This window comes from Maniola jurtina, chromosome 16, assembly GCF_905333055.1.
Source record: "Maniola jurtina chromosome 16, ilManJurt1.1, whole genome shotgun sequence".
In the NCBI taxonomy this organism is placed as follows: domain Eukaryota; kingdom Metazoa; phylum Arthropoda; class Insecta; order Lepidoptera; family Nymphalidae; genus Maniola; species Maniola jurtina.
In genome coordinates, this window is record NC_060044.1 from 11,670,586 (window position 1) to 11,694,167 (window position 23,582).

The 23,582-nt window shown below is 37.9% G+C and overlaps 1 protein-coding gene across 1 annotated transcript; it reads left to right on the top strand.

The window, feature by feature from the left end:
* The first annotated feature begins 435 nt into the window (after positions 1 to 435).
* On the top strand, positions 436 to 2,043 carry LOC123873462 (uncharacterized protein K02A2.6-like). Its single transcript, XM_045918307.1, has one exon. It carries the CDS (start codon positions 436 to 438, stop codon positions 2,041 to 2,043), a length of 1,608 nt encoding a protein of 535 aa, XP_045774263.1.
* Positions 2,044 to 23,582: the final 21,539 nt, after the last annotated feature.

The window sequence follows — 23,582 nt, forward strand, 5'->3', positions numbered from 1 at the left end:
GCGAAATTCGTTAGGAATATGAGCGTGAGACTAGTACCTTTATATGAGTTGTTGAAAAGAGATACGAAATGGGTTTGGTCAAAGGAATGCGAGCGGGCGTTCAAAGAAGTTAAGACCTTATTAACTAGTGCAGAGGTGTTATCGCATTATGATCCCGCGCGGCCACTTATCGTAACATGCGACGCGAGCGCGAAGGGCATAGGTGCAGTCCTCTCTCAACCGAGTCGGAATGGGGACTGTGAGCGACCGGTGGCCTACGCATCGCGGACACTAAATGATGCAGAAAAAAATTATTCCCAAATACATCGCGAAGCGCTTGCAATTATATTTTCCGTTCATAAGTTTCATCAATATTTATATGGTCGGCATTTTACCTTGCGTACCGACCACAAGCCTTTAGTGTCGATCTTTGGCCCACACACGGGGATACCGACGATGGTGGCTAGCCGTATGCAGCGCTGGGCTATTATTTTATCCGCGTACACATTCGATATCGAGTACGTGCGTACCGATAAGAACGGGGCGGACGGTTTGTCGAGGTTACCGATGACAGGTAAACAACTCGCGGCTCGGCAGGTACCGGAGCAGACTTACTTACACTTTATACAGGAAGCTTTGCTGTTAGATTACAATGAGATAAAAAAACATACGACTAGGGACCCAGATTTATCGAAAATACTTAGTTACTTACGGGACGGTTGGCCCACGGAGAATAGTATTACTAATTTGCAACCTTATTTTAATCGCAAAAATGAGTTATATGAAGAGCTGGGATGCGTGATGTGGGGTCATAGGTTAGTGGTTCCGGAGACGTGTAGGGATAGAGTGTTGAAAATGATTCATGAGCCTCACATGGGAATAGTGAAATCTAAGTCTTTAGCACGCAGTTACGTTTGGTGGCCTTCGTTAGACGAGTCTATACAACGTGTATGCCAAGGATGCGAGGTATGCGCGGCGCAGGCGGACGCGCCGCCGAAGCAAGCCGTACGTATGTGGCCGTGGCCTAACAGACCTTGGTCACGGATCCACCTGGATTTCATGGGCCCTATTTTTGGAAAAACGTATTTAGTGATCGTAGATGCAACGTCTAAATGGATAGAAGTATTCCAGGTGCCGAATACGGCGTCTACGGTAGTTATTGACAGACTTACGGAGTTATTCAGTAGATTCGGGTTAGCTAAACAGATAATAACAGACAATGCGAGCTATTTCGCCAGCACGGAGTTTAGGAATTTTACACAAAGTAACGGGATCGAGCATATTTTTACGGCTCCGTACCACCCCGCCTCGAACGGTTTAGCGGAAAACGCAGTGAGAACACTAAAACGCGTGATTAAGAAAGCGGTGTCAGAGAGACAGAACGTAGACAGGGCTCTCTGGACCTTTTTGATGCATTATAGGAATACGGAACATTCGACCACCGGGGAGTGCCCCGCCATGTTGCTGTTAGGTAGGCGGCTTCGGACCAAACTAGACGCTTTAAAACCGGATAGGGAGAGGAAAGTAGCTAAGGTACAGCAACATCAAAGAGAAATGGCGAAAGGAGTAGAAAGGGAGGTAAACCCAGAGGATGAAGTGTGGTATAGGCAGTATCTTAAGAGAGAAAAGTGGGTCCCGGGTCAGGTCGTGGAATGTACCGGTCCAAGCAATTATAAAGTCAGAGGTCAGGATGGAGACTTAGTTCATAGGCACATCGATCAGCTTAAGAAACGGTCCACCAGGTTTTCTCTCGCTTGTCCTACTACAAGCTTAAATCAGGAGTCTAGCACAGATCCTCAATCGCCGGCGGCTTTATCGGAGCAGGTCCAGCCGGAGCGGTCCACACGAGGTGACATTGAAGCGCCAGTTACACCGGGTAGCTCGACAGGGTCAGATAAGGTCCATACGAATACTCCGGCTTCACCGGAGTTCCAAGATGCCGTGGAGAGTAACGAGTCTCCGGCTCAGACCCGCCGCCGCAGTACCTCACCGGCTCACGCAATAACGCCGGAGCCGCGTCCACTGAGACAATGTAGAATAAGGAAACCTTTTAATAAACTTTGATTTGCTTTTATTTTGTATTTAGAATAGACTTTAGTATTTTTATAGCTTAGTATGTAAGATTTTAAGTATTTATTAAGTGTGGGGGTGTAATGTGGGTACATAGAAAACTGGAGTACCCGCGTCAGTCATGTAATCGCCACGAAGTAAAATGGATTACGGAAATATAGTTTGTGCCTAATTTATTTCCCTTCGCCCTCTGAACGTTACAGGTTTTCATGCCAATTCATGTTCCCGTATACCCAGTACGTTTTACAGGTTTCTGTGAAAAACAATAATGGAGTTAGGGCAGCTCTCCTCGTATGTCCACAGCTTGTATTGGCTTTTAACTTTTTGCACGTCATTGTACTGTAGTGCTGACAGAATGCCAGGTATAGCTTTGCCATCTACCAATAACAATATTTGAGGAAAAACCTAAACTCAATAAAAATTAAATTAAAAATTTAATAAACCCCCGACACATAAACCTCTAAAAAGTAAAAAAATAATAGGTAAGTATGTATGGGCCCTTTAAGAATAGTATAAATAGTAAAGTTTTTATCCAAGCGCTCGTTGCGCCAGGGGACCGCTACCTATCATAAACTATGAAAGTCATCTGTTGTAGGAAGAATAGTTTTTGTTAACTTTAGCGGTCCCCCGACGCAACGAACGCTTGGATAAAAACTTTACTATTTATACTATTCTTAAAGGGCCCATACATACTTACCTATTATTTTTTTACTTTTTAGAGGTTTATGTGTCGGGGGTTTATTAAATTTTTAATTTAATTTTTATTTAACGCTTTTTAAACTTTTATTCATAAATTACCGTTTATTTGTGCCATTCTAAAACCCAATTTCTATAATAATATAAATCCAATAAGGCAGCTAATATCTCTTCAAAAGTAACATCAATGTTATGTTAATTATACGTTCCATGAAATATTTTTGACCGAACATCACTAAATCAAGAATTATCTGAATGACTCACATAGTTTAACACGACCAAAACGAAATATCTGTTTCTAACATGTCGTTGCTTTAAAAATGTCCCCTTTTTACGTAGTCGTATAATAGTTCGCTTTTCAAGATATACCTACGATTAAATTGAAATCGACTTTCACCCGATGAAATAAGGAATAAAGTGGCTTGTATTTCATTTTGTTTGTTATTGCATGTCAAATTATTTGACATAACTTTCAAAAACCGGTCAAGTGCGAGTCTGCCTCACACATGAAGAGTTCCGTACAAGTTTTTTTTTATGTAATGACAATTCAGTTGTCGGATTTTTCTGTTTACTTGGGCCACAGGAGTAGAGTGCTTGGCCTATAAGATATTGCTACCTGCCTTTCATGATTCTACGTAGACGGGAAGTACCCAATTTATAAGTTTTGATTCTCTTGAAAGATGACACACAGACAGACAACGAAGTGGTGAAGGAAAACACCGTCAGGAAACCTGCATGCGTAAGAGTTGGCCATAATGCTCCCTCAAAGGTGCGTGAGGTGTGCCAATACGTGCTTGGCCAGTGTGGTAGCTTCTCATTCTGAGAGGAGACTTGTGCTCAGTAGTAAGCCGGCGATGGGTTGATCCTGATGATGATGAATTTTTAACGTATTTTGTCAAAATAAATAAGCTGAGTTCAAGCAGATAAAATATAAAGAAGGTGAGTCTAATGCATCATACAAACCTGCGCGACAAAGCGACTACGATGCGGGAACCTCAGCCGCGCGGAGGGTCATCGCCTCCTACGATGTTTAATGGTGCCATGCACACCTACGCGACTAAAACAGTCGAGGCTACATCTTTTTTTTTTTTCTACAGATACCTACTACTGAACCCTAAAAATAGTTTGACTATGGTTTGGGTTTGGGTTGATTGTTCGTGGCCTTTGGTTGACTGTTGGATATTATAATTGAATTGATGTTTTCTCGTTTAACTGTGATTATAATATTTTATAAATTAGAAACTCCGCGCCTACGATCCAAAATATCGGAGTTTTCCAAAACATTATTTTCTAATAAATAATTATGTATCTAAGCAACGTCCATCTTGACAGCTTGACATTTGCCAATTGACATAATATTATGAACCTCTGTTACAATAGTGAAAGATCCCAGGGCCACCAGCCGTCACGTATTTTCTGACGAACGAAATGTGGACGATTGAGTAGTGTTAGTATGTACTAAGAACGCATGCCTACAGACCTGCTAGCTTGCTTAGACGGCCAATTTTCAGGTATCAGGTAATCAAGGTACATAAAAACATTTCTTACCTCACGTGAATTCTCCAATTTTTTTTATTTTTAGCTGTTTTTTTTAAATATTAATAATTAATTGACATAAGTAAACTATAAGAGAGTGAGAGAGAAGTCAATATATCCTAATACATGTCTTACTCAGTCTCATGCGCGTAGATAATGATGCCCTCGCGCTCAAACCCACAGAGGCATTAAAATTGAATTTAGGGGATGATTGGCCCTCTGGATCGGTCTGTCTTCTTGTAAAAGGTTTTAAAATAGTTGTCTGGTGGACATATATAAAAATGGAGCATCAGAATTTACGTGCAGTTAAGTAATTACTTATTTTGGGAGCTTTAAAGCGTCTGCAAAGCAATTCGGCCGACGCGGGAAGTGCCTGGGAGTATTGGCGACATATTTTTAAGGATATTGCCTAAAATATACGTAAAAATCAGTTTGGAGAATTTACGTGAGGTAAGTAATGGTTTTATGTACCTTGATTATCAGATACCTGAAAATTGGCCGTCTAAGCAAGCTAGCACGTAGGCTAGGCATGCTTTCTTAGTACTTACTAACACTACTCAATCGTACATATTTCCTGTGTCAGAAAATACGTAACCTCTGGTGGTCCTGGGATAAAAGTAATAAGAAAACCAGAAAAGAGCTGATAACTTCCAAACGGCTGAACCAATTTTTTTGGATTATAGCTAAGAACACTCTCGATCAAGCCACCTTTCAAACAAAAAAAACTAAATTAAAATCGGTCCATTCATTTAGGCGCTACGAGGCCACAGACAGATACACAGATACACAGATACACAGATACACAGATACACAGATACACAGATACACAGATACACAGATACACAGATACACAGATACACAGATACACAGATACACACGTCAAACTTATAACACCCCTCTTTTTGGGTCGGGGGTTAATAAAATATAAAGAAGGTGAGTCTAATGCATCATACAAACCTGCGCGACAAAGCGACTACGATGCGGGAACCTCAGCCGCGCGGAGGGTCATCGCCTCCTACGATGTTTAATGGTGCCATGCACACCTACGCGACTAAAACAGTCGAGGCTACATCTTTTTTTTTTTTCTACAGATACCTACTACTGAACCCTAAAAATAGTTTGACTATGGTTTGGGTTTGGGTTGATTGTTCGTGGCCTTTGGTTGACTGTTGGATATTATAATTGAATTGATGTTTTCTCGTTTAACTGTGATTATAATATTTTATAAATTAGAAACTCCGCGCCTACGATCCAAAATATCGGAGTTTTCCAAAACATTATTTTCTAATAAATAATTATGTATCTAAGCAACGTCCATCTTGACAGCTTGACATTTGCCAATTGACATAATATTATGAACCTCTGTTACAATAGTGAAAGATCCCAGGGCCACCAGCCGTCACGTATTTTCTGACGAACGAAATGTGGACGATTGAGTAGTGTTAGTATGTACTAAGAACGCATGCCTACAGACCTGCTAGCTTGCTTAGACGGCCAATTTTCAGGTATCAGGTAATCAAGGTACATAAAAACATTTCTTACCTCACGTGAATTCTCCAATTTTTTTTATTTTTAGCTGTTTTTTTTAAATATTAATAATTAATTGACATAAGTAAACTATAAGAGAGTGAGAGAGAAGTCAATATATCCTAATACATGTCTTACTCAGTCTCATGCGCGTAGATAATGATGCCCTCGCGCTCAAACCCACAGAGGCATTAAAATTGAATTTAGGGGATGATTGGCCCTCTGGATCGGTCTGTCTTCTTGTAAAAGGTTTTAAAATAGTTGTCTGGTGGACATATATAAAAATGGAGCATCAGAATTTACGTGCAGTTAAGTAATTACTTATTTTGGGAGCTTTAAAGCGTCTGCAAAGCAATTCGGCCGACGCGGGAAGTGCCTGGGAGTATTGGCGACATATTTTTAAGGATATTGCCTAAAATATACGTAAAAATCAGTTTGGAGAATTTACGTGAGGTAAGTAATGGTTTTATGTACCTTGATTATCAGATACCTGAAAATTGGCCGTCTAAGCAAGCTAGCACGTAGGCTAGGCATGCTTTCTTAGTACTTACTAACACTACTCAATCGTACATATTTCCTGTGTCAGAAAATACGTAACCTCTGGTGGTCCTGGGATAAAAGTAATAAGAAAACCAGAAAAGAGCTGATAACTTCCAAACGGCTGAACCAATTTTTTTGGATTATAGCTAAGAACACTCTCGATCAAGCCACCTTTCAAACAAAAAAAACTAAATTAAAATCGGTCCATTCGTTTAGGCGCTACGAGGCCACAGACAGATACACAGATACACAGATACACAGATACACAGATACACAGATACACAGATACACAGATACACAGATACACAGATACACACGTCAAACTTATAACACCCCTCTTTTTGGGTCGGGGGTTAAAAATGACAATGTATTTCTATTGTCGCTACGATAAAAAAATTAAAATAATATTTTTTTAAAAATGGTTGCAAAGAAAATTTAAAACAAATTGGTTAAGTATGAGTTGCACAGGAAAGGTTCCGTATAATCGTACCTTCAAGAAATATTTTTTAAATTTTCATTTTGATTTTTATTATAGGATTGATTACTGATACAGCGGAAACGGAAATACATACTTACTATGAGAAAATTTCTGGTATCTACCTATAATGGTTCCCGAGATACAGCCCGCTGACAGTCAAACGGACGGACAGCAGTTTTATAGGGTCCATTTGGCACCCTTCGGCCACCGAACCTTAAAATTTAAAACAGACAGTGTTATTTCTTGTACCACGGCACGGAACCCTTCGTGGCCGATTTTCCATACAAATTTTTGATCATAATTCAATTTCGCAGCAACAAACATGAACTATCGAAACAAACTAATTGCAGCCCCAGGCGGGTTACAATTCTTAATTACCAGCGCTGGATGCTGACGTTAATCTGCCTATGTGAGCGAAAGTTAACCAGTTAATTAAAACTTTTTAGACCACTTTGCGCCGAGGTTTCATTAGGGGAATACTGACATTTTATGAAAATTCCTGGAATTACGTTGGTTTTCCTCGAACAACACAAAATAAATCAGCTTATCTATCGATCTTCTGTTAGAGACATCCATAAAGGTTCTTTTAGGCACTGTAGGCACACGCTTCACTACGATCACATCTGATAGGAAGTGATGATGTGGCCTAATATGGGACGCGTTTACCTAGAAGGTGCTTTTTAACCCCCGACCCAAAAAGAGGGATGTTATAAGTTTGACGTGTGTATCTGTGTATCTGTCTGTGGCATCGTAGCTCCTAAACTACTGAACCGATTTTAATTTAGTTTTTTTTATTTATTTGAAACGTGGCTTGATCGAGAGTGTTCTTAGCTATAATCCAAAAAAATCGGTTCAGCCGTTTGAAAGTTATCAGCTCTTTTCTAGTTACTGTAACCTTTACTTGTCGGGGTTGATATAATTTTTTAATTTACACTTGTTCACTCTTGTATATATTGTATTGTATTGTATTGTCATAGGCAGGCATGCTTCACCTTAGGCGCCTTAGATTGCATCTTCACCTAATATTTGGCACTAGAGGATGCCCGCGACTTCATCCGCGTGGATTTAGGTTTTTAAAGATCCCGTGGGAACTGTTTTATTTCCCGGGAAAAAAAAGTTGCCTATATCAATTACAGGGACGCAAGCTACCTCGGTACTAAATTTCATACAAATCGGTTAAGCGGATGGGTCTTTGGGTCCGTGGGAACTCTTTGATTTTCCGGGATAAAAAGCCTATGTCCGTCCCCGGGATATAAGCTAATCCTGTACCAAATTTCGTCAGAATCGGTTAAACTGTTGGCCCGTGAAAAAGTAGCAGACAGACAGACAGACACACTTTCGCATTTATAATATTAGTATGGAGTATGGATAATTGCCAAGTGCGTACCTATTTAGTTTTAAAAAAAAGGTATTCTCAATTTAAATGCGTAGTAGGTATGGACATCACACATTTACCGAAACGTCTCAACTTGAAGGTTTTCCGGGATATTTCAGTAAAATAGGTTTCTTATTCCGAACCCTCAATCACGATAACGTCCGCGATCCTTCCCGGCACACTTCAAAACTCAAGCGGATGATCCTCAATAAATCGACGGCTATCAGTACGTTTAGTATGAGATTTAACATCGCCAACGTTGTTAGAATGCGAACTCATTGGTGACTCATTGGCGACCAAGCGTTGGTCAATTCGAAGCTCCAAAGCTTTCCAAAGAGCTTCGGCGCAAGTTTGTCGATATTCTTCTTCGGAAAAAGTGCTAAAGGGGAACTAAATAGTTCCTATTTGATCGAGTTCCCCCTCGACACTTTACGATCGGATAGCGAGACATCGTATTTTTGTTTAATAGCCCTTCTTTAAGTATTAATTCAATTCGATTGGAGAAACACTAGGAAAAACTTCAACGTTAAAGTAGAATGGATCTTAACCATCTTGTTTTAAAGTTTAAATCCTTCCAACATCTTCAGTCTACTTTCCAAGCAGAAACCTTGTGAAATAAAAATCGGTGGTACTATTTGTTTGACTTTAATAGACTTAAAATCAAGAAATTTTAAGGCCATTTAGATATGACTTAAAATTTACGTTCGTATTCTATCAACGTTGGCGAGATGTGAAATCTCATACTAACCCTCCAGACTAGAAAGGGTAAACGAAACTATAACATTTTACTGCTAAGTCCAGTAAGTATCTACGATATAAAGATAAGTAAGATAATTTTATTAGAAAGTTAGTAGATACTTAAGAGTACTCTCTTTGATAGCTAATTTGATAGAAAGAGAACGGGAAAAAGAGGAGAAGGAGGAGGGCAGATGGGGAAAGCCGTCAGTCTGATCTACAAATCTAAATAAATTAAGTCAAGTTTAGAATCATTTTCTAATAATTAATGGAATCATATTGGCACTATTTTGTTCTATCCCAAATATAACGAATTATTTATAATTTAAAAGTTCTATTTATAGTGCAATTCGGAAAGAACTTCGTAATCGTGATTCAGACAGCAACACATGGGTAGATGTTTTGTTTGGACTCTGTTGTGTTTGCGTCGTAGATGTTAAAGCGACATCTATTATGTCATATTTGATGTCGATGTGACACAATTTAATAATGACGTCAATAAGGCTCAACCTCAGTCCATTTTGAAAAGGGCTGAAATAAATAGTCCAGGTAGGCCAAGGCATCTGTGAGGACCCGCCCGGGTCCTCGAGGTCCGTATCTCGACAGATTATAGTTTTTTGACAACACACCGCAACAACGGCATACAATTGTTATTTCAGAAAGCTGAAAACGTGTTCGTTGTAATTAACATGCTGGTTTTGTAGGGCATGCAAATTATACGACTACGCAAAAGCTGCGAGGCTTGGTAAAGCTCAAATGTGCAATAAACGTCTCTCACTTAGACGCCGTGGCATTTAGCATGTGTTTCAGACAATGCCTGAATTCAAATGCTTTCCTTGAATAGGACAGGCATAACGCTTAACTGAGTAGGTTCCTGCGGTAGTGGAGTGGTGCGGGAGGGGTGTGATGACTTGACGCGAGAGCTCAGTGATTCGTCAACTTGTGAAGAAACTGCACTGAAAAGTGACGACTTCCTTGACACAGCAGATGTAATTCCCTCTCTGTGTCTATTCCTCATTACTGAGGGTCATGTCCCCTTTTATTTATCACATGGTTGTGGGGCTTTTCTTGAGATGAAAAACCGGCCGAGTGCAAGTCGGACTCGCGCACCGAGGCCCGAGGGTTCCGTACTCAGGTATTTTTTTTGACATTGTGCACGGTACATCAAAAACTAATATGCATAAAAATAAATAAAAATCTGTTTTAGAATGTACAGGTAAAGCCCTTTCATATGATACCCCACTTGGTATAGTTATCTTACTTTGGAAATTTAAACACGTTTTTTTTTTTTAATGATGTAACCACAAATTCACGGTTTTCGGATTTATTCCTTTACTTGTGCTATAAGACCTACCTACTTACCAAATTTCATGATTCTAGGTCAACAGGAAGTACCTACTCTATAGGTTTCTTGACAGACACGACGGACGGACGGACGGACAGAGAGACAGACAGACAACAAAGTGATCCTATAAGGGTTCCGTTTTTCGTTTTGAGTTTCGAGTTTCCCGATTCTTCCGCATACAACTCCGCTAAATGTATACTCTTTCAAGCCTTAGGTTTTAACACTTTTTATCACATGTAATTGTGCTAATACCCGGTACTGACGGCTTAAGATGCTCTCCGAAGCACTTAAATATCTTAAAGATCAAAAGCACAGTTATAGTAATCCTTAGAATAAAAACTCAGTAGTAATTCTTTACTTAGTTTTTGGAAATTTTCCAAAAACTGGCTACGGATTCTTATCTTAACACACGTACTTGTAATACGTACGTTTCTGCACGCACCTGGCCAGTTATTTTATAGAGAATATAAACAATTTTGCGTTCGTAGTAATTTTCAGCTTATTAGGGCCACGATGTGGTTTTAAGTTTCTACAAATCCCGCGCCTATCGAAAGTTCGTTGCGGAAAAATAATTTCATAACAACGTTGGCAACCGCAAATACAACTTTGTTGAAGTAGCAGAATTGTTTGAAAGCTATAAAAGTTTTAAATTTCTGTAAGTACATAAATATTTTTTTTTAATTTGGCATCAACATCATCGTCTTAATTATATTTATTAGATTAAACAATCAAACCATTATTATAAGCGAAAGTTTCAAGTGTGTATGTGTGTATGTGTGTGTATGTTTGTTACTCCTTCAGGCAAGAACTACTTGACGGATTTGGCTGAAATCTGAAATGGAGATAGATAATATCCTGGGCTAGCACATAGGCTACTCTTTATCCCGGACAGACAGACAAAAATTAAAAAAAAATTGTTTTGGGGTCTATATCGATTATAATGTTTCCTCATATTAAAACCTTCAAAATATATGTAATGTACAGAAATCACCCAGTTAGTTTTATTTTAAGTATAGAAGATTATTATAGGTATTAGGAATAGGATAAAATACGGGCAATTGTCAGACCATCGATCTTTGTACCGGCGCTGGTACCTACTCTTGTCGCTGTCACACGCCGCCCCGTAAGCGGATTTTGATATACCGCATATTGCTTCCGTACAAATCTTGTCCATAATATAATGCTGCATACAATTTTAAGTACCTATTACGGATTTTCGAATTACGTATTGAATATTCGACGGCTATTTCAGGGATAACTAATAAGTAACTTTCGGAGATATGTACCTACAAGTAATTAAATATCACTTATTTTGCGTCATCATTCCTCATACGCATGGCTAAAAAAATTTTATACTCCACAATCTGTGTTTCCTACTAACATTTCCTAATTACAATCCGGGTATCTTTAAAACAAGAGGAGTAAAATCTTAAAGGGAGTCAGGGAAAGGTCGTCAAAAGTCAAAAGTCAAATCATTTATTCAAAGTAGGTACCTACTATTGTACTCTTTATAATAGTTAGAATCATTAGATTTGTAAAATGATATAGTGGTGATAATTAACTACGTGAACCTCCAAGAGTTCCAAACGCGCCCAGGTCTGAGAACAGCCCACAACAAACTCCGCCAGCTTCCATTAAGCCAGTTACTTTAAACACATAGCTTTCGCACTAGCTCCCACCTAAACAATAACAAAAGTTTGTTGAACTTTTTCAAGTTATTTTTGGGACGAAATTTAATTTTGTAACCACCAAAAACTCTTTTATTACCTTAATTCAACCCACAGTAAACTGCGCCATATAATAAAAAAACATTCCCTTCACAAAAAAAAAACAAGTCATTTAGATTTTACTCCATTGGAACTTCAAACATAATAAACCAAATTTTCACCTGGACGGAAACTGAGAATTATAAACGTAATCCACACCATAAAGAATTCTTGGAGACGTTTGTTAAGGTTAGTTTTGACGTGAGGGTTAAAACGCGCGTAAGTGGGTACCTTAATTCTGTCTTGGAAAGTGACTTATACTACTTTTTAGGGATACGTACCTCAAAATTAAAAACGGAACCATTATAGGATCACTTTGTTGTCTGTCTGTCCGTCTGCCTGTCTATCAAGAAAATCTATAGGGTACTTCCCGTTGACCTGGTAGGAAGGTCTTATAAAACATGTAAAGAAATAAATCCGAAAACTATATATATTCTATAAATTCGCGACGAATGGTGAAAGCCGCACGTAATAATGTCTGAGTTTTGCGTTTTTATTCTGTTGTGTGTAATAAGCCTTAAAAAACTTTTCCAACCTTTTTACGCATAATTATACGGTTTCTGGGCACGCATTTCGACCTAATTGAATTAGATCCGGCGTTCCCAGGAGCGAGTGCTGCGTGCTTTGAACCCTTTCCTTATTCATGTTTTCAAAGGCTTTCCATTTTAATTTCAAAGATTTCTTGTGAATTTGTTGTTGCTGTCTACATATAGTGAGAAGATAGTATGTCAATTATCATGTAGTAATTCTAATGTAAATATAACAAGAATAATTCAAGCCTATATAGCTCATCTCAAATCCAAAAGCAAACATGCTTTACTTGCTACGTTTGCTTTCAGGAAAAGAGAAAGGTTAGTAAACTCTAAATAATGCTTAGGTAGTTATATATTAGTATATAGTATATTGTTATTATTGTTGAAAACAGTTATAAGTAGAAAAGAGTAGTCAGTTCCAAACGTAAAAATTAGTTGAGAAGTTAAAAGATAAAAAACTAATATAAAGAGAAACAAACTAAGAGATACACTTTTGGATTTACAAGTGTAAATTAAAATAACACCCCCGACAAGTGAAGGTTACAGTAACTAGAAAAGAGCTGATAACTTTCAAACGGCTGAACCGATTTTCTTGGATTATAGCTAAGAACACTCTCAATCAAGCTTTCAAACAAAAAAACTAAATTAAAATCGGTTCATTAGTTTAGGAGCTACGATGCCACAGATACACAGATACACACGTCAAACTTATAACACCCCTTTTTTTTGGGTCGTGGGTAAAAAATAGGTAAGTATACAAAGCTTACAGAAAAACTAAGTAATAGAATCTGTAAGAGCGTCCTACAATCATTCCCTTTACGACACATTAGCGACAAAGAAGGCCTATTACGTCAGACGGGGCTTAACGATCGTCATAGTTCACGCACAATCGCTGCATTAAGCCGATATTTGTATCAGTCGCGAACTACACTCGGGACACAGACTAAAAATATTCAGTAGCCACGCAGTAATGGGTTTATTTCCTTAATCTAAGACAGTGGGTTTTTTTCGGCCATTTCTCAGTAGAATCTGCATTCTAAATCATACGGTAAGGACATCTTTACTCATGTGACATACGAACAGAGTTGACGATTCGAATGATTTGATTTCTTTATTTTTACGTCAACCGATGTCAACTAACACCCTCTCGTCTCGCCTACCTACCTATCTAGAACTACTTATAATCAAATTTCATGTAAGTAGAAAAACCCTGGGTTACATGCTGCAACTTGCATGTAGTAGGTACCGGGATAAAAATATTAGTTTCTTTAATGGCCTCATTGCCATTGTAGCTTGAAATGGTGATTACTTAACAATATGTCGCTCGCTTGCTCGTTTGCTCGCTATTTATATATTACTAGCCGATGCCCGCGACTTCGCCCGCGTGAATTTAGGTTTTTTGAAATCCCGTGGGAACTCTTTGATTTTCCGGGATAAAAAGTAGTCTATGTGCTAATCCAGGATATTATCTATCTCCATTCTGAATTATTCAGCCAAATCCGTCCAGTGGTTTTTGCGTGAAGGAGTAACAAACATACACACACACACACACACACACACACACACACACACACACATACAAACTTTCGCCTTTATAATATTAGTGTGATGTATATAAAAAAATCTATGTGCGATCATTGAAAAAAAAAAAAACTGCCTAAACTGGGCAGCGTTTGTACTGAAACAAAATTTATCCTGTGGCACCCATCCACGCAAAGCCATCGTCCATAATTGAACAGTTAGGCGTGGAGTCAATGAGGTGTTAATATGTATAAAAGGGGAAAATTAAGTATTTGCTTCACTTTTCGGATGAGGCTCTTAACCGTACACTTTATTTTCTACCCACGCAATGAATTTCGGTAGACTCTCTGTCTTATAGATCGCCCAATTATTCCGTGTTGTCTTTTTCTGTACTCTATTCACAAAGCTATCCATGGAAAGAAGTTAGTGTACGGCTCTCTCTGTTACGTTATCCCATACAAATGACAGAGACGACAGTGGGCGTCAACCATTTTGACACACCGACCAATTGCAAATATGTTTTCAAAAAACATTCGAAATTCAACTCGAAAATGTTTTCAAAAAACATTCGACGTTCAATTCGAAAACATAGTTTCATTTGTGATTGGTTGGTATCTCAAATTTTCGTCTCTGTCATTTACGTAGCGCATTACGTAACAGAGAGAGCCCCTTTTTTATTGTGAGGAAAATCCGTCACTGATAACGTGGTTGTGTCGGACTCTTACCGACTAAAAACCTCACGTAGTTCATCCCACCGCTGACGACAGAGCACAAGGGATTGATATCTCCTGAGTTACTCCGCCAGCGGATGTCCGCCGCAGCAGACCCAACACTGGGACACTACGTGCCCCCAAACACCGTTAGGGCACATCGGAACCACAGCACGCCAACCAACCCGAGGACCACACTGTTCCTTTTCTGTTTATATGAATATTCTCGTAGTTTGTTACCTGGATTAGTTGGACTGTATACCAACCTACTTTCAACTTATCGCTGATCCGCTACTGAGCTTAGGTCTTCTCACAGAATGAGATGGGTTTAGGTCATTTAGGTATAGGTTTAAACAAACTAGTTTAGGCCATCATAGGGCACCACGTAGGCCAAGGTTGGATTAGCAAACTTCATACACAGCTACGCAGATATTCGTCCATCGTCTGTGCCAGTATTAGCAAAGTTTTAGAAAAGAATAGTCCTTTATAATGAATTTTTAAATAATTAAGGTTTTTTGTTAATTATTTCTACAAAATTATGTAGGTACTTAAGTTATTTTTGTTTTAAGAGAAGATCAAGAACATCACAAGTAGCTTGAATATAATATACCTACCTCATTAACAGGCACTCAAGATAAAATTAATTTAAATACCCATTAATTAGTCTCTATGGAAAATATTTGTAAAGGACCAAAAATTAAACTTTATTTCCAACTTAATATATCTTTGAACTCAATTAATATATGGTAAGATAAATATTATTATAAATGATATAGCTAAGTTAAATTTAAAGAAAACATGTACATATTAAATTAATAAAGTTGTTTTTATATGAGATAAACAAATTTAAGTTTGTGTAATAAAGCCCGACTGGAAACTTTCACAAAGTTGTGATTAAATTCATCGTATTTACGAAAACGTCTGATAAATTTTCTTGACCTTCAAGAATACTTACTAATTTTACCTACCTTAACAGGGCTCTCTCCGTCACTCGTTTCATACAATCGTAGTTCCAATTTCATTTGAATATTAAGCAACCAAAGTCCATGAAATTTTGCAGACATATTCTAGAAACTAATATCTGTGTCTGTGGTGTTTTAGATTTTTCTAAAAATATGTAGTTTTAAAATTACAGGGGCTCAAAGATTTGTATGAAAATTTTAAGACCGCGTAACTTTGAAACCGAATATTTTAACAGAAATCTGGAAAACCACAGACATAGATATTAGTTTCTAGAATATGTCTGCAAAATTTCATGGACTTTGGTTGCTTAATATTCTAATGAAATTGGAACTACGATTGTATGAAACGAGTGACGGAGAGAGCCCTCTTAACGTACGTGATAACCTATTGGTTAAGACGTCTGCCTCTTACTTGGGAGGTCGGGGTTTGATTCCAAGCACGCACTTCTAACTTTTCCGAGTTAGTTAGAGTTTGTGAGTAGGTATAATATATGCGTTCTAAGCAATCAAAATATTATATTACTTAATTTAACGGCGAAGGAAAACATCGTGAGGAAACCTGCATAGCAGAGAGTTCTCCATAACGTAACGGTGTGTCAAGTCTGTCGATCTGTATTTGGTGAGGGTTGTGGACTATGATCTAAATCGTTCTCATTCAGAGAAGAGAACCGTACTCAGTAGTGGGACGCTGAGGCTAAATTAAATGAGGGATGCATATTTAGTCCAACAGCTAAGCCTGGTAATCCCGGGATACGTTTTGGACAACATACCTGAATAGGATCAAGTAAATTCTAGTAAGTAGGTATAGTTAGTGATTTTGTAAATACTCTTTTTTATGTTGCTATTAAATAAATAACCGGGTAAATGAAAGGCTTTGCTAATTGGAAAAAATATCTCTACTAAATAAGTCTTACCTTTCCAAATAAATAAATATAAAACTTGCAGATTGAGTAGAACAAGATAAAATGCTATCAACATCAATCGTCAGACATCACAAAACAAATCAAACATTCACTAAAATTAAAAGCGATCCACGGAATAACAAACAAGAATAAATCACAAATTTCTAAAACATACCCCCTCAAATCATAATAATTTATACGCCTGTATCGAAAGTTATAGTCGAAGAGACTGGAGAAATTTATGAAGAGGCGCTTGATAGAGGTTTCAAAAGGGTTACTACGTCGCCAGTTTCATTACAGCTAACAGTCTAAGTTTACCATAGTAAAACAAACTTAAATAACCAAGCAATGAGTACAAATTTTTTTATTAAACGTAACTATATTATCATTAAACTTAATGATAAAAGTTTATAGCGACACAATATAAGTATAATTAGCTATCTGCAAAATCGTTCATGAAAGGGTGCGATGAGTGGGCGTTACGTTATTAAAAGGAATAAAAGCGTAATTTATATAAAATGAACATTTTACTTTTAAAATAAAGAGTAACTGCTGAGTTTCTTGCCGGCTATTCTTAGTAGAATCTGCCTTACAAACTGCCTGCGAGTTGAAACATATCGTAAGTGGCACATGCTGTCCTACATAAAATAAAAATAAAAATCATTTCACTTCAACGCTGTGCTTTGGGTTCAAACATTTTAACTATATTAGTTCTCGACAGTTATGTGGTAGGTAATAACATGCCCTTAATGATAACTAACTTGCTGATAAACGAAATTATTGGTATAGTGGTGACTCTGAAGTTGTTTAGGTATGCTTAAATATACATATAGTGGTGGACGAAAATAACCAGATATACATAAATATTTAATTTCAGAACACCTAAAATCTAAATTACTAAAACAATGAACCTAAAACTAAAAACCTTAAAAAATATAATATAATAACTAAAATAAATTATTAAAAGAAGTCCCTTTAGGCAAGGTTCCGAAGATACTGGCAGCGTTCTCCCTTTGAATGGCTAGACTCTTTGTCCGAGGTAGCTGCCAGCTCTTCGGATATATTATTATATATATACCAGATATTATATACACAGATGCATATATTTGTAGATAATATGCTTGCAGATAATATGTTACCCTGAGATACAAGTTTGTCAAACTTACTTCAGTGTTCCCGACACAATAATTGTAAAACCTCTTACCATTGATAATTCATTTCTTGTTGAAAGACAACTTTTAGCCTTGTTCAATCACGTTCTCCAAATTTCCTATGTCCTCTCGGGTCGTAAAATAAACCGCGCTATCATACTATTTCCGTTACACAGGGCCCGCTATATTTTATCCCCTTAATATCATAAATAACCTCCCTGTTATGATGTTTACGCAAAATGTGACCCGATTCAATCGACGATATCGATTGGAAGTTTTACGACGGGCAAGACCGGGTATTCTAGTAAATAATAATGTAAACCAGTCATTCGTATACGCTATCGGTAGCAAATAAATAACACCTTCATATGAAGCTTGTCGGTAGGTTGGTATAATAACCGCGCCACAAGGAAAAGTCTGCACTCGTACGTAGTAAAAATTTCACGGACACGTAGATACTATCTGACGCACAGACAGACAGATGGACAGACAGATAGATAGACAACAAAGTGATCCTATAAGGGTTCCTTTTTTCCTTTTAAGGTACGGAACCCTAAAAATTGAAAAATGACGGATTTTTATCCCCTAAGCAGGAATTTCCAGAAACCTTTCTTAACAGTGTCTAGGTAGGTATCAGATAGGTTATAAAAGAAACCTACTCTCAAAATTTTAAAAATTTCTCAGTTTTGGCTGTGCGTTAATAGATTAGTTAGTCAGTCAGTACAAGTCTTTTTATATGTATATAGGAAGGTGAATAATAAAGCCTCTGTTACGATATTGACGCAAAATATGACTCGTTTCAATAGACGATATCGATTGAAGATTTTATGACGGTAAAGACGGTAACAAGACAGGGTATTCCAGTAAATAATAATGTTAACCAGCTATTCCTATACGCTTTGAGTCTTGCTGGAGAGAATTTTATAAAACGCCTTGGATGTCACAGTTCGCTTTTCTATATTATTTTAATATAATAGGCAAGGAAGAAAAGAAATACTTAGGTATATTTTTATTATAAAATAAATTTATGCCTGTCTGTCCGTAATCGTTAACACAATTAAGTTTAAATTTTGTACAGTTGTTAGTGAGACCTGCGAGAAGCTTTCCGATTTAGTACCATCTACGAACTTATAAGAAAAAGGTAGGTACAGTGGCGTGCGAGTCGCATTTCAATACTATAAAAAACCGGCCAAGTGCGAGTCAGACTCGCGCACTGAGGGTTCCATGCCTAGCTAGCTAGTCTTGCTTTCATATCCCGTATTCAGTAGGTAACTCTAAATAGATATACGCAAACCCACATGATGAAAGAAAACACGTGTCGTATGATTTTATCACACACACGAGGAACATGAGTCCATTGTGCTACCATGTGGCATGGCAGGAAAATTGCTTTACAATATTCTTTGAAAAGCTTTGTCAAAGGTAGCATACCAAGCAGGGATGAAAAACTGCTGTTTTTTTTCCAAGAATAAAACGTTAGATGATGACCGCGACTTCGTCTGCGTTGATTTAGATTTTTTAAATCCCGTGGGAACTCTTTGATTTTCCGGGACAAAAAGTTGCCTATGGTTGCCTATAGTTGTTTTCCCGGATGCAAGGTACCTACCTCTGTAGCCATATAAATCGGTTAAACGGATGGACCTTTAAGAATCCCGTGGGAACTCTTTGATTTTCCGGGATAAAAAAGAAGCCTATGATCGTCCCCGGGATGCTATCTCTGTACCAAATTTCAGCAAAATCGTGTAAACTGTTGGCCCTGAATAAATAGCAGACAGACAGACAGACATATAGAAATACTTTCTCATTTATAATACCTATAGTAAAATCAAATATATGTAGTATGGATATGGATGGAAGCATGGATTATTTATTAACGAGTTTGTTCATTAACTAAATATTAAACTACGATTTTTGGTTATCAATTTACGATAGTAGTATTATTGCCTATTGTAGGCGACTCTTTTTGTTGTGACTACACAGGGTGGACGAGACATGCTTTTTTATTCAGATACAAGCTAGCGCTTGACTGCAATCTCATCTGGTGGTAAGTTATGATGCAGTCTAAGATGGAAGCGGGCTAACCTGGAAGGGGTATGGCAGTTTTTATTAAACCCATAATGCTCTGGTTTTTACATGGCATCGCACCGGAACGCTGAATCGCTTGGCGGCACAGCTTCGCCAGTGGGGTGGTGACTAGCCACGGCCGAAGCCTTCCACCAGAACAGACCAGAAATTTAGAAATTAAAAATTCCCAACCCCTGCCGGGAAACGAAGCCGGGGACCTCCCACTAATTAAATCACAGCGCTTACTACTGCGCCAGGGAGGTTGCACCATCGAACAAGAAATCTTGAACCAGTATTAATACAAGTTAATGAGGGACAGCGCCATCTTGATATTTAACACAAAAGAAAAGAGTTATTAATTGCAAGCTTTAATGCCAAAAGTCCATCTCGAATTCCGAATCTTATTTTAAAAACCCGGCCAAGTGCGAGTCAGACTCGTGCACCGATGGTTCCGTACTCGGGTATTTTTTCCGACATTTTGCACGATAAATCAAAAACTATTATGCTTTTTTTTCTCTGATTAACCACTATAATTGATGGTTTTCGGATTTATTCCTTTACTTGTGCTTTATGAGCTACCTACCTGCCAAACACTTAAACCTATAGGTTTTCTTGACAGACACAACAGACAGACAACAAAGTGATCTTATAAGGGTTCTGTTTTTCCTTTTGAGGTACGGAACCCTAAAAATGATTCTATTATAATACAATACTGTATCAAAAGAGTTGTACCTACCTATACCCATCGCCTATTTATTTGCATTGGCATGTAAATTGGACAAACAGATTTATACTTTACAGTACTTGTCCGTTTTAGTATTATTAATGTTTAAGTTTAAAAAAGTTTGTAAAGATAACTGCTTTTTAAATTGCCATTTTTATTAAAAGCACAGATCAACGAAACCTTTGTAAAAACTTTTCCATAATAAATATGGTAGGATACGCAAAACTCCTTGGCAATATTCTTTAAAAAGCCATCTTTATGCTGTTTCTACGGACACAATGGTCTTCCCCGGTTCTCTTTAGCAATTTTTTCCCCGACTTTTCTATTAAAGGTTGTCTTTTCTTTACGGAAGTGGAAAACGATGCGACTCGGATTGCTTGTGATACTCTTTTTGTAATGAAAAAAGTATTTTAAACAGTCGCTGCATGAAATTAGCAATGGGGGAATATTTTACAACATTTTGTTTTTCTTTGACCACTACAAATTTGCGATTAATGTCTGTATTTTTCCGTTAGCAGAGGCGTAACGTGCACCAATATAGACGTATCAGCGAGACTCTTTTTCTTTCGTTCCCAAGATCTATCATACCAAAATTACTTTGACACGACTATCCTACGAGTAGGTACTATAAACGCGAAAGTTTGTATGCATGACATGGATGTATGTTACTTTTTCACGCAAAAACTACTGGACGGGTTTGGCTGTTTGGTATGGAGATAGATTATACCCTAGATTAACACATAGGCTACTTTTTATCCCGAAAAATCAATGGATTCTCACGGGATTTAAAAAAAATTATATCCACGCGAACGAAGTCGCAGGCATCAGCTAGTTTACTCACGATCGTGAAAAATATAAATGCGCTGTGGGAGAATATTGAAAAGCATATACTTACTTAGATTTGAAAAAAAAAAGTTTTATTTTGTAAATTGCTTTGTTTAATTTTTTGCAAAAGATAATATGTTCTTCGACTCTTTTCATTACTGAAGTCTTCTATTGATTAAGCTTAAGCACCGGAAAGAAAGATCAGACCAGAGTTTTAGAAATTATAAAATTCCAAAGATCTAGCGGGAATTGAACCCGGGACCTTCCTCTAATATGATCACAGCGCTTACCACTGCGCCAGGGAGGTCGTCAAAATAATCAAATATATTGATAACTTAAAATTTAAAAAACCTCCGACACAAAAACCTCTATAAGAAAACTAGAAAATAGCTGATAACTTTCAAACGGCTTCTTCCGATTTTCCGATTTTCTTCGATTATAGCTAAGAACATTCGATCAAGCCACCTTTCAAACAAAAAAAAAACTAAATTAAAATCGGTTCATTCGTTTAAGACTTACGAGGCCACAGACAGATACACAGATACTCACGTCAAACTTATAACACCCCTCTTTTTGGGTCGGGGGTTAAAAATTATTGAATACTTTTTTTTTTCTTTAAATCTGGCTTTACTCTGATTAGCCAATGTCAAGTTTGTGATATTTTCAAGTTATTGAATTTATACAAGTATGGACTCCGTCTGCGCCGGCGCCCGCCGACATACGCGCGGCGCCCCTTTAGAGCGCTTCCCAGTCAGTTCCACCACCAAAAAACACCAACTAACACAAAAACCAGCCACTCTTAACAAAAAAACACTCCAAACAAGCACAGCACGCGCGCCAGCAAACGCCATCACAGACGAAGTCCTATTGAATTCTTAGCTAAAAAAATTGTTCAAAAATACAACTCGTAAATATAAAGTCACCTAGTATCGGGAAACAGCAGCTAATTTGAAACACGTGCCCGCCGTGCTCCTTGCAGCGCCTGCATTACTTTGCGAAATGCTTTGTTCATTTTCATAAGCAAGTAATTGCGTTTCTGCTCCTTTGTTTTGACTTTGGACTTTAAGAATAAGTATAATGCTAAATATTATGTATGGTAATATTATATACAGGCTGTAATCAGAAAGTTAGAGAAAGAAAGAAACGAAGACAGGTGTTAGTACTTTTTTTTTTTATACACAGGAAATGCCTAACGCATACCCTTCCGTCAGGGGAAACGGAGGGGTTATGTGGGGCTTGCACCCACTAAAACCTGTGTTTGTTCCTCAACGGACTGGCGGTTGCGCGGGTATCACTACGGTAGTATTCACCGCATTCCCGCCAGGACTTGACCCGCCGCCAAGCGGACGGGTCCCATCGCTAGGCTGGCTGCTACCAGCTCCGTCTCAGAAGCGCACCCGGAACACGGCGCGCTACCTCCTGACCTCCTGATTGATTATTGATTTATTTTAATCCCGCTGGCCTCGTTAATGGGGCCAATGGGACTACACGTAAGATACTGTAAAATAAAAAATTTAAAAAATCCTGTATTTTTTAAATGTTTACGATATATTTGCTAATAAAACATCTGACTGACGCTAGAGGCCAACGAACATTCCGTAAATAGTTCACTCGAAGTCAATGACGCGTCATAGATGGGGCATCGACCCGAATTTGCACGCTATACAATGCGGATTTGAAAAATACTAAATCACTAAAACTACAAGATAAGGCAAATGGTTATTGGCATTGGATTGTGTAATAATTTTAAGTTTTTGCTTTGCTTTCCTGATTACACACTATATGGTAAAGAGGGGTGAAAGCCTAGTGTTTAACACGTCAGCCTCCTACTAGGGAGGTTACCAGTTCAATCCCGGGCATGTACCTGTAACTTTTCAGAGTTATGTGAGTTTTAAGGTATTAAATAGGTCATTAAATAGGAAAACATCGTGAGGAAAGTCTGAGAGTTCTCAAAGGTGTGAAATCTGATAATCCACACTTGGCCAGAGAGGTGATTATTGCTCAACTCATTATTAACCCGTGCTCAGTAGTGAGTCAGCAATGTATTGATTATAATGATGATGATTTATACCTCCGCTTAACACAGCCACTGTCATTAAGAAGTCATTAAGAGAAAAAGTTGTTGATATGAAATATGAAATGG

Coding starts and splice junctions, on each gene's coding strand:
- LOC123873462 (XM_045918307.1), top strand. CDS start 436: ATGGTGGCTAGCCGTATGCAGCGCTGGGCTATTATTTTATCCGCGTAC.